Source organism: Hypanus sabinus, chromosome 27 (assembly GCF_030144855.1).
Source record: "Hypanus sabinus isolate sHypSab1 chromosome 27, sHypSab1.hap1, whole genome shotgun sequence".
NCBI classification, from domain to species: Eukaryota; Metazoa; Chordata; class Chondrichthyes; order Myliobatiformes; family Dasyatidae; genus Hypanus; species Hypanus sabinus.
In genome coordinates, this window is record NC_082732.1 from 42,917,799 (window position 1) to 42,930,520 (window position 12,722).

The following is a 12,722-nucleotide window of genomic DNA, read 5'->3' on the forward strand; positions in this document are numbered from 1 at the left end:
TGATTCTGACAGGAAATGTTAATTTGTGAAGTCAGTGTCCTTATTCAATATTCAGCAGACAGTCACACGTTTTCAAAGTTCATTTATTAGCCAAGTATGTATACTATATACAACCTTGAGATTCGTCTCCTTACAGGCAACCACAAATAACCCCAGTAGAACCCATTAAAAAAAAGACCATCAAACACCAAATATGCAGAAGAAAAGTAAATAGTGCAAACAACAAAAGTAAGCAAACAACATTCAGAACTGAAGCTCATGAAAGTGAGTTTACAGCCATGAACCCAGTCGTCATAAAGTTCATGCAGCCAATTCAGGAGCACGTTAGTTGCAGGCCCAGCCTCTGTTCAGTGCAAAGGTGAGTAAATCTTGCAGAGCAACAAGCTGAACACTGGCCTGTCCCTTGCCTCTGGCCCCAACACCCTGACCTTATCAATCTGGCCCAGAGCTTAAATCAGCCAAACTACAGGTCGTGCCTTGCTCTCAGACCCAGGCCTGGGTCCTGCCACCTTGCCTCTGCTCGCCCCGGTTCTGCCACATCAAATCGCCTCCAGGTCTACTCCAGCAATGGCCAAACATTAGCTCATTCCCCACTCTCAGGCCCGGGCCCTGCCACCTTGATTCAGCCTATACCCACCACACCACAATCGCCTGCACCTTTGAGACTTCAATTCACACTGCAAAAATCCCAGGTTGTATAGACGGTTCAAAAGCTCAATTCCAAAAGAGAAAATACAGATTATTCATTGCACTGATCATATCTGAGAGAAAGAGTAATGAATGCAGTAATTTGTAGTTTTGTATGCTACCAACTAGTCATCGCTCTGCTTCAGCAGTGCAATTTTAAACTGGAAAACACTTTGTTTTGTCTATACTAAATACTCCATTGGTTCAGAATTGCAGCAGTCTTCTCAGTCACTTTTCATCGTGGCTTTAATGTTTGCTGCTACTGGCATCTGCATAGCCAATGAGCCATGAAATCACAGCTGATTCATGCCAATACTGTACAAGCAATGAGTATTTTTGTGAAAGAGTACGTATGATGCCTGAACAAGCATGTGCTCCACCCAAACTGTTCAACTTTATCCAAAATGTGGAGAGTCTGAAATCAGAGGACACAAAGTATAAGAACATTCCTTTAGAACAGAGATCAGGAATTTCCTTAGTCAGAGTGGGGAAAATCTGTGGAATTCATTTCCACAGACGGCTGTGGAGGCCAAATGGGTGGATTTAAAGCAGAGGTTGATAGGTTCTTAATTAATAAGTTTACACAGAGAAGGAAGAAGGAGGTTGAGACGGAAAATTAATTAGCCAAGATCAAATGGCTGTGCAGACGTCATGGGCCAAATGGCCTAATTCTGCTCCTATCTCTTATGGTCTTAAAAAAAATGAAAGTTTGTATATTTGAGCAAATTATTTTCTTTCTCCACATAAACATAAAGAATGGGAAAAATGGAGATGACTGTAAAAACTACATTGCAACACAAGGCTGCCTTCAGAATACCATCAATGATTTTTGGAAAATGATTTACCAGGAAAATGCTCATGTTATTGTCATGACAACCAAAGAAATAGAAAGAGGAAAGGTGAGTCTGCCACTACATGTATACAGTCCTATGCATGAGCAAACTGCTTATTACAATTGTTATTTAAATTTTGTGAAAATATAATTAAAACAAGATTGGTTGATGCTCCTGAGCTACAGGAGCATCAGAATAGGACTGCCAGACTGGGTAACAGCTTCTTTCCTCAGGCTGTGAGACTAATGAATACCCAGCCACCACCAAGTCTCATCACATGGACAATGAGCTGTTTACTGTTTCCCTGTGCTATGCACTTTGCATGCATTTTAAATACTTTATTAACTTATTTGAGGTAATAATTTGCTCTGTGTGCTGTGTGTAACATGTGTTTTGTTGGTGCACTGTGGTCTGGAGGAACATTGTTTTGTTTGGTTGTATATATGTACAGTCAGATGACAATAAACTTGAAATTGCACTTGAACTTAAAGTTGTACGAACTTAGAAATTTATGTAAGCCTGCTTAAAGAAAGTAGCTAGCAAAAGAACCAAGCGGCTTCACAAAAGGTTAAACAATAGGCTATATAAAGGGTTAACTCAGAAATTAGGAATTGAGATTATCAGGAGCCTTTTATAAAGTAGTTGTACTTAGGTCACAAATGAGAATGCATTCATACTCATCTTTGATGTCCTTCAGAAATAAGCAGTTTGCTGCCCATCTCTGCCATATGCATATTTCCATCAGAACAGCTCTGTCTGGAGAAGGAGATTTCTACTAGGACCAGCACATTTCTTTTCTCTTCCTTCTATCAGCAGAAAACCAAAAAAAAGCCCAGAGAGGAACTGAGATCTTTTTGAATCCAATAAGCATGTAGGTCACCAAATGAATAAACCGCATGATGAAAGGCTGCTGTTGACTTCCTGTGTAAACTATTATAACATGCAGATTAAATGGTTGACCACATTGTTAGTATGTCCAGCTTTATGGAAAATTTGGTATTCTACATTAATTCTGTACTTCCAGATATTCCAACTTTTAAATTTTAAAGTAAATTCATTATCAAAGTGTATGTATGTGTGTGTGTACATATATAATATATATTATAATATGTGTGTATATACATATATAATATAAAACCATATACTTCTTAGGGATTGATGTTCTTGCAGCATTTATAAGAAAAAAATTAAGAAAATACAAAAGAATTTATGAAAAACTATACTGAAACAAAAACTGACAAACAACCAATATGCAAAAGAAGCTAAATTGTGCAATATAAAATAATACTGAGAACATGAGCTGTAGAGCCTTTGAAAGTGAATCAATAGGTTGTGGAATCAGTTCAGTGTTAAGGTGAGTGAAGGTATCCACACCATTTCAGGAGCCTGATGGTTGTAGAGTGAGAACTGTTCCTGAACCTTGTGGTGTGGGACCCCAGGCTCCTGTACGCCTGACCAATGGGAGTAGTGAGAAGAGAGCATGGCCTGGATGTTGGGATCTTTGATGACCAATGCTGCTTTTGTGTGGTAGTATTCTGTATAAATCTCATAGTGGCCATGTTTAACCACTGCCAACAATCTGTTAGACTCTCTCCTAAATATACTGTGGAATTCATTGTGGCTGTGAAGGCCTTGTCATTGGGTACATTTTGGGTCAGGAGTGTCTTGGATCACATCCACAGCATTTTGCAGAGGGAAAGAAAGCAGCCATATATCTTGGTACATATTGATATGAATGACATAGGAAGGAAAGGCAAAAAGGTCCTGAAAAGAGAATTTAGAGAGCTAGGTAGAAAGCCAAGAAGTAGGACCACCAGGGTAGTAATTTTTGGATTGCTGCCTGTGACAAGCGCCAGTGAAGGTAGAAACAGGATGATTTGGCAGATTAATGTGTGGCTTGGATGCTAGTGCAGGGGGGGGGGGGGCGGGACTTCAGGTTCCTGGATCATTGGGATCTCTTCTGGGGGAGGTATGACCTGTTCAAAAGTGACGAGTTGCAGCTGAACCCAAAGGGCACCAATATTCTCATGGGCAGGTTTGTTAGAGCTGCTGGGGAGGGTTTAAACTAGTTTGGCAGGGGGTGGGAACCAGAGTGAAGGTACTCGGGATAGGATGGATTGTAAAAAAGCAAAGATATCATTGAGTCAGACTGTCAGGAAGGGCAGGCAGATTACGGGACAAAATTGCAGCTAGCAGGGTGAGTATCAATGCATTAGGGATGCAGAATCAAAAAGGGTAGCAAATACAGTACTCAAATTTTATATCTCAATGCATGAAATATAAGAAATAAGGTGGATGATCTTGTTGCAATATTACATATTGTCAGGTATGATGTTGTGGCCGTCACTGAATTGTGGCTTGAGGATAGTTGTAGTTGGGAGCTAAATGTCCAAGGTCACACATTGTATCGGAAGGATAGGAAGGTAGGCAGAGGGGGTGGCGTAGCTACTGGTAAAGAATGGCATCTAACCAGTAGAAAAATGTGCGCAGGATCGGAAGATGTTGAATCCTTGTGAGTTGAGTTAAGAAACTGCAAGGGTAAAAGGACCCTGATGGCAGTTATATACAGACCTCCCAACAATAGCTGGGATGTGGACAACAGATTACAATGGGAAATAGAAAAGGCATGTCAAAAGGGCAATGGGAGTCATGGGAGATTTCAACATGCAAGCCAACTGGGGAAAATCTGGTTGGTAATGGCTCTCAAGAGAGTGAATTTGTTGCATGCCTACAAGATGGCTTTTTAGAGTAGTTTGTCGTTGAGCCTACTAGGGGATTGAGTGTTGTGTAATGAACCGGATGTGATTAGGGAGCTTAAGGTAAATGAACCCTTAGAAGGCAGTGATCACGATATGATTGACTTCATCTTGAAATTTGATAGGGAGAAAATAAAGTCTGGCTTAGCAGGTTTTCAGTGCAGTAAAGGAAACTACAGTGGTATGAGAGAGGAATTAGCCAAAGTAAATTGGAAGAAGATGCTTGCAGGGATGACAGCAAAGCAGCAATGGTGTGAGTTTCTGGGAAAAATGAGGAAGATGCAGCATAGATGTATTTCAAAGACAAAGAAATACTCAAATGGCAAAATAGTACAACCGTGGCTGACAAGGGAAGTCAAAGCTAATGTAAAAGCAAAAGAGAGGGTACACAATAGTGGTAAAGTAGTGGATTGATAAGCTTTAAAAAACCTACAAAAAGCAACTAAAAGAATCATTAGGAGGGAAAAGATGAATTATGAAAGCAGGTTAGCAAATATCAAAGTGGTTTGTAAAAGCTTTTTCTAGTCTGAAAAAAAAATAAAAGAGATGAGAGTGGATATAGGACTACTAGAAAATGAGGCCAGAAAAATAATAATAAGGGAAAAAGAGATGGCAAATGAGTATTTTGCATCAGTTTTCACTGTGGAAGACACTAGCAGTGTGCCAGATGTTGAAGGGTGTGAGGGAAGAGAAGTGAGTGCAGTTACTATAACAAGGGAGAAGGTGCTCAAAAAGTTGAAAGACCTAAGTGCACATAAGTCACCCGGACCAGATGAACAGCACCTGAGGTTTCTGAAGGAGGTAGCAGTAGAGATTGTGGAGGCATTAGTAATGATCATTGTACTCCAGCATGATGCCAGAGGACTGGAAAATTGCAAATGTCACTCCACTTTTTAAGAAAGGAGGAAGGCAGCAGAAACAAAATTATAGACCAGTTAGCCTGACCTCTATAATTGGGAAGATGTTGGAGTCAATTGTCAAGGATGAGGTTCTGGAGTACTTGGTGACACAGGACAAGATAGGACAAAGTCAGCATGGTTTCCCTAAGGCAGGGGTCAGCAACCTTTACCACTGAAAGAGCCATTTGGACCCGTTTCCCACAGAAAAAAAAACATTGGGAGCCACAAAACCCATTTGACATTTAAAATGAAATAACACTGCATACAACGTTTTTTTTGCCTTTATGCTATGTATAAACAAACTATAATGTGTTGCATTTATGAAATCGATGAACTCCTGCAGAGAAAACGAAATTACATTTCTGCATGCAACAAAAACATTTTGAACTCCGAAAAAAAGACGTTGGGTTGAAGGTTACTTTTAAGTAAAATACTCAATGTCTATTTGAGTCCTTCTTGTATTTATGAAAAACGCCAAACTTAAATTTTCCGCCAGCAGCAAACCAAAAATAACGTCAGCCAGCTGTCAACCTGAAAAATAAAAGGACTATTTCACTGAACAATGAAAAATATGAATATACGTAAAATAATAGGCAATTAAAATATTTATCATACTTGGTTAATGGGATTTCTGCTCCTGGACCTCAGCGCACAGCGTCTGCACATCAGGGCTGTATGACGTCACCTTCATCTTTACACAGGATCGCAAGCCGTCATCTGTGAGGCGTGCGCGATGTTTGTTTTTAATAAAGTTCATGTTGGAGAACACCTGCTCACATACAAATGTGTATCCAAAGATCGACAGGACTCCAAGCGCATACTTTTTAATGTTTACATAAATGTCGAGGATAGCATTCCATGTTTCGAACACAAGTTTGTCCGGTTTTTGGAGGTTTTCAATATCACTCCATTTGTGATTCTGAGCAAGAACGGCCTTCTGATGGGCAACATCTTCAAGGTCTGCTGTCAAGTGTCTAAATTTGGACACCCATATGTCTTTGTTGGCTGTGTCGGCCAGTTCCATCTCAAGATCAGGTTGACTCACACCTGCCAATGCAGTCGTATTCAGTAGGGATGGATCGATGCTTAGGGGAGTGACCGGGAAGGATAATGTGTGTTTTTCCTCTCTGAACTCACAGAAGCGTTTCCCAAACGATGTTTGCATTGCGATGATTGCAGAATGTAAATACTCCGAATTTATCATGTTGTGACCTTGTTTGAACTCTCTCAAATTGGGGAAGTGAGACAATGTGCCTTTCTGTAAATCTCTGGCAAGCACTGTCAACTTGTGCTCGAATGCCAAAACATCCTCCAACATGTGTAGGGCTGTACGTCCTTTCCCCAGAAGAGCTGTGTTCAGCGTGTTCAGGTGCGCTGTCATGTCTACCATGAAGTGTAGCTTTTCCAGCTACTCTGGCTGTTCCAGCTCAGGAAAGGTGAGCTTTTTGCTGCCCAGGAAAGTTTTCACTTCTTCCAGACACGCGACAAAGCGTTTCAGTACCTCCCCTCTGGACAGCCACCGGACTTTGTTGTGCAGCAGGAGATCAGAATATGCGTTTTCCAGCTTGTCCAGTAACAAACGGAATTGACGGTGATTTAAACTTTTTGCCATTATTTTATTGACAATCTGAATGACAACTTCCATTACTTCTGTGCATTCTGGAGGAAATGTTTGAGTGCACAGTGCCTCTTGGTGCAAGATGCAGTGAAAAGTCAGCAGCTTTCTGTCCAGCGACTTCTGCAGTAAAGCCAGAAATTTTCCAAAGCCACAGGGAGCCGCAGCACAGAGATGAAAGAGTCGCGGGTTGCCGACCCCCGCCCTAAGGGAACTCTTGCCTGACAAACATGTTGGAATTCTTTGAGGAGATTACAAGTAGGATAGAAAAAGGAAATGCAATGGATGTTGTATATTTGGACTTTCAGAAGGCCTTTGACTATATGCCACACATGAGGCTCCTTACCAAGTTAAGAGCCTATGGTATTAGGAAAGTTACTAGCATGGTTAGAGCTTTGGCTGATTGGTAGGAAGCAGCGAGTGGGAATAAAAGGATCCTTTTCTGGTTGGCTAACAGTGACTAGTGTGTTCTATAGAGGTCGGTGTAGGGACTGCTTTTTACACTGTATATCAATGATTTAGATGATGGAATAGGTGGCTTTGTTGTCAAATTTGGAGATGATGCGAAGATTGGTGGAGGAGCTGGTAGTGTTGAGGAAACAGGTAGGCTGTGGAAGATCTTAGACAGATTAGGAGAATAGGCAAGAAAGTGGCTAATGAATTACAATGTTGGCAAATGCATGGTCAAGCATTTTGGTAGAAAACATAAATGTGCAGACTATTTTCTAAATGGGGAGAAAATCCAGAAATCTGAGATGCAAGGGGACTTGGGAGTCCTAATGCAGAACATCCTAAAGGTTAATTTGTAGGTAGAGTCAGTGGTGAGAAAGGCAAATGCAATATTCATTTCAACAGGTCTAGAATACAAGAACAGGGATGTGATGCTGAGGTTTTATAAGGCACTGGTGAGGCCTCACCTCGAGTATTGTGAACAGTTTTGGGCTCCTCATCTAAGAAAAGGTGTGCTGGCATTGGAGAGAGTTCAGAGAAGGTTCACAAAGATGATTCCGGGAATGAAAAGGTTATCATATGAGAAACATTTGATAGTTCTGGGTCTGTACGCACTAGAACTTAGTAGGATGAGGATGTATCTCATTGAAACCTTTCGAATCTTAAAAGGCCTACACAAAGTAGATGTGGAAAGGATGTGGTGGGAGGGTCTAGGACAAGAGGGCACAGCCTCAGGATAGAGGGGTATCCATTTGAAACAGAGATGTGGAGACATTTCTTTAGCCAGAGCATGGTGAATTTGTGGAATTTGTTACCACAGGCAGCTGTGGAGGCCAGGTCATTGAGTGTATTTAAGGCAGTGCTTGATAGGTTCTTCATTGGACATGGCATCAAATGTTATGGGGAAAAGGCAGGGGAGTGGGGCTCAGGAGAAGGAAAATGGATCAGCCTTGATTGAATGGCGGATAGATTCAATGGGTCAAATGGCCTAATTCTGCTTTTATGTTTTATGGTCTTATGCCTTATATTTAAAGTGAAGGTTGATAGGTTTTTAATTAGTTAGGGTGTCAAAGGTTATATGGAGAAGGCAGGAGAATGAAATTGAGAGTAGTAAATTAGCCATGATGGAATGGTGGAGCAGACTTAATGGGCCAATTGGCCTAATTCTGCTCCTATGTCTTATGGTCTATAGTTGGAGACTAACTATCCTATCTTGTATAGTGAATTGCATAAATCCCAGAGTTTACCTTGTTTTTCTGTCATCTGCATTTTCTCCAAGGTACTTCATGGAAGTGCTACCAAACAAAATGTACAGCTTAGTGACCTGATGTCATCGCTTTAAGTGTAGGGGATGTCTCCATTTCTCTCTCAAAAGTATTTCCACTACATGAATCACTTACTTGCATATATTCTGCTGATTACACAAGGTCTCAAATTAGAGGTGATAAATTAGAATTGAGAAGGTACTTTTGTAAATAATTCATACTCAGCTTTTTGCTCTATATGCTAAATACACTCAGTGGCCACTTCATTAGGGATATCTGTACCCTTCCTTATTAATGCAAATATCCATTCAACCAATTATGTGGTTTGCAACTCAATGCATCAAAACTGGTGGATATGGTCAAGAAGTTCATTTGTTGTTCAGACCAAACATCAGAATGGGAAAAAAAGTGATCTAAGTAACTTTGACTGAGGAATGATTGTTGGTGCCAAACTGGGTGATTTGAGTATCTCAGGTACTGTTGATCTCCTGGGATTTTCACACACAACCAGAGTTTACAAGAGAATGGTGAGAAAAACAAACAACATCCAGTGAGCGGCAGTTCTGTGAGCAAAAACACCTTGTAAATCAGAGAGTCATTTGGGTTAATAAGCAAAACACCCAGGGATGTGCTGGGTGGCACTCCGCAAATGTTGACATGCGTTTTGGCACCAATACAACATGCCCACAAATGCTTGGCAGGACCACACAGAATAAATACAACAAGCAACAAAACAGCAAAACAAGCCCCTTTCCTTCCTTCCACTCACCCAAGCACATTCACAATCCTTCAAGGATTGAAAAATTACATAGTTGATTCAATCCTGATGAAGGGTCTCAGCCAGAAATGTCATCTATTGACTCCTTTCCATAGATTCTACCTGACCTGCTGAGTTCCTCCAGCATTTTATGTGTGTGCCTGGATTTCCTGTGCTTATGTATTTTATTTTATTTTTGTAATCTTACACAACTGTTAAGAATGTTTGTTCCTGCAGGCACAAGAACAGATGTTTAAATTTGCTACCCCATTTGGTATACAATGGCATTTTTGACGTTAATACAAATACCACTACATCACTGTAGCTCAAGCCAATTACCTTAATGAGAGCACAATAAACCATCATAAACCAAGAGATTCTGTAGATGCTGGAAATCCAGAGCAACACACACAAAATGCTGGAGGAACTCAGCAGTTTAGACAATCGATTTTTTAAACGCCTTAAAATGATGTCACTTATGATATTGTCCATAGCTGAAGCTATGGATTTCAGCTGTAGCAGTCAGAATTCTACAGCTGTAGCTGTCGAATATTTGATGATTTCCATCAGAGTTGCTCACACAAGTTGCCTTCTTAATGGTGCCACTTGAAGTTCCGAAAGGCGCCATCTATCGTTAAGGAACCTCATCAGCCTCTTCTCAGTACTACCATCAGGAAGGAGGTACAGGAGCCTGAAGGCACACACTCAACAATTCAGGAATAGCTTCTTTCCTTCTGCTGTCAGATTTCTGACTGGACATTGAGCCCATGAGCACTACCTCACTGCTTGTTAAAATGTTCTCTTTTGATTATTTATTTAATATAACTTTTTAAATATAGATTTACTTCTTACTATCATTTACAATTTTTTATTATTATGTATTGCAATGTACTGCTGCACCATGGCAATAAATTTCACAACATATGCCAGTGATATTAAACCTGATTCTGATTCTGAATACAGAGTCAATGTTTCGGGCCAAGACTCTTCTTCAGGACTGATAAACCATCGACATAAAATGCCACTTAAGGGCAGCATGGTAGTGTAATGGTTAACATAAAGCTGTTACATCGCCAGTGGCTTAGATTCAATTCCCACCACTGTTTGTACATTCTCCCCATGACCGCAAAGGTTTTTCCCCGGTGCTCGGGTTTCCTCCCACAGTCCAATAATGTACAGGTCAGTAGGATAATTGGTCACATGGGATTAATTGGGCTCACTGAGCCAGAAGGACCTGTTGCCATGCTGTATCTCTAAATAAAACTAAACAAAAACTATGTTTGTTGATTTCTGTGTAATCCTGGCTCTTCGTATATGTCCAAGCATGACATTTGTACCTTCATCACATAACTCACTCTATAGTATTAAAATGAATCATGTTCTTTAAAGTAATTAGTACGCTTTACTGAGCAACAAAGCAGCAATACCAAAACAAGCCCTGTTTCCATTGCATGCATAGCAAAGTCCCTAACATCCTTCAGAAAGGAGGATTTATTTTAAATCGGCTCATGCATTATGAATATTTTTTGTTGAATTTTGTTGTCGGAGTTTGAGTTTTGCACTATTATTCTTCATTATCTCTTTCTTGCAGTGTAAATGCGTTCGCTACTGGCCAGATGTCAAAACGTCAACAGAGTACGGCATGATATCTGTGCGGAATCTGGAAGAACGCATGGCACAAGATTATATTGTACGAGACCTGGAGGTTATGCGACGAGACCGGGTAACTATGCAATTAGAACATACAACATAGAATGATGAACAGTACAAAGCTAATCCCTTCTGCCTAAACAATGCCCAATCCTTTCATTTCCCTCACATTTATTTAGAGGTACAATACAGACAGGCCCTTCTGGCCCAACGAGCAGTACTGCCCAGCAGCCCAGCTATTTAACAATAGCTTAATCACAGGAGAATTTACAATAACCAAAATTAATCTACTAACTGGTGCGTCTTTAAACTGTGGGAGGAAACCAGAGCACCTGGAGGAAACACATACATTCACAGGGAGGACATACAAACTCCTTACAGACAGTGCTGAAATTGAACTCTGAACTCCAGTGTCCTGAGTTGTAAATAGAATCATGTTAAATCCTACGTCCTATTCATGTGCTTATCTAAATGTCTCTTAAAAATCCCTAATATATCTGCCTCTACCACCATCTGTGTGAAAAAACTTGCCCCTCACATCTCCTTTGAACTTGCAGTTGATTAGAATTTCATCCATAATATTATAAGTTTGAAACTTTCCAGTAAGGGATTTGAGACTGAGCTGGCTTCACAGGAATGTTTTAGGTTCTACAAATCCAGTTAAGGTGTTTCAGTGGAATATTGAGTGAATATATAGAAGTTTGTCAAAGTTTCAGATGACATATTGAATCTGCACAAACTATATCTTTGTAGGTTTTCACTCAAGATATGATGGTAGACCTAGGTCTTTGTCTTTCAGTGCAGGTGGATGCCATTCCACCTTGCCATTGAAGGAAAAGCAGCAGTTTTTCTGTTTTCAGACCAATTACTCAGCTTAATATTACAAGAATGACATTAACTGAGTACTTATGTTATGCTCTTAGTGGAATCTTGTTGCAAGCAAATTAAAACCAGAAAATACCGGAAATACTCAGCAGGTGAGGCTGCATCTGTGGAGAGACAGAAACAGAGTTGACATTTCAGGTCAAAGATTGAACTGAACAGTTGAACTGGTTTGCCAATTTGTGAATTAAAAATTCACACAATAGTAAACACATTGTGATACAATAATATTTTAATGATGTCAATATTGGTCTCTAGTACAAGGTAGTTCTTAACCATTGACTTAAAATGTTTTATGTATAGGAAAAATTTTAACACAATTTGTTGATTGATCATGCACAGCATTTCTTATTTGTTGGAAGGTTTTTAAAAAAAGGTGGCATGGCAGTGTAGTGGTTAGCATAACACTATTATGGTGCCAGCAACCTGGGTTCAATTCCTGCCATTGTCCGTAAGGAGTTTGTACCTTCTCACCATGATCGCATGTGTTTCTTCCGGATGCTCCGCTTTCCCCTCACATTCCAAAGACATATGGAGCAGTAGTTAATTCGTCACTTGGGTGTAATTGGGCGGTGCGTGCTTGTTGAGTTAGAAACACCTGTTATGGTGCTGTATCTCTAAACAAATTAGAGACTAGAAACTAAGAAATAGTCATTGTCTTAATTATCATCGTATTTTTTTGGTTACCAGTCGTTTACTTGCTGCTGAGAAGACAGCATCATCTGCTATTGATATAGTACAGCATGGACTTCTTAGCCTGTCACCACCTACTGAGGCATAGGCTGCCGACAGCATCTCTGTCCTGGGCCAGTCTTTCAAGTTGTCCCCAGGTGTGGCCCATCTTCGAAGATCCTTCCTTTCCCAGGGATGAGGACTTTGCAGCTTCTTTTCGTATTGCCCTAGCTCTGGGTTTCTATTTTCTAGTTCA

The 12,722-nt window shown here is 40.4% G+C and overlaps 1 protein-coding gene across 3 annotated transcripts in view; it reads left to right on the plus strand.

The window, feature by feature from the left end:
• Positions 1 to 12,722, plus strand: part of ptpn11b (protein tyrosine phosphatase non-receptor type 11b) — a 136,531-nt gene that overhangs the window by 102,760 nt on the left and 21,049 nt on the right. For all 3 annotated transcript variants that reach the window (XR_009508255.1, XR_009508256.1, XM_059952329.1), the window contains exons 9-10: positions 1,443 to 1,586; positions 10,854 to 10,985. Coding sequence is in view for 1 of the 3 variants with exons in the window: in XM_059952329.1 (XP_059808312.1) it covers positions 1,443 to 1,586; positions 10,854 to 10,985 (276 nt within the window). In the remaining 2 variants the exon portion in view is untranslated. The remainder of the gene's footprint in view (positions 1 to 1,442; positions 1,587 to 10,853; positions 10,986 to 12,722) is intronic.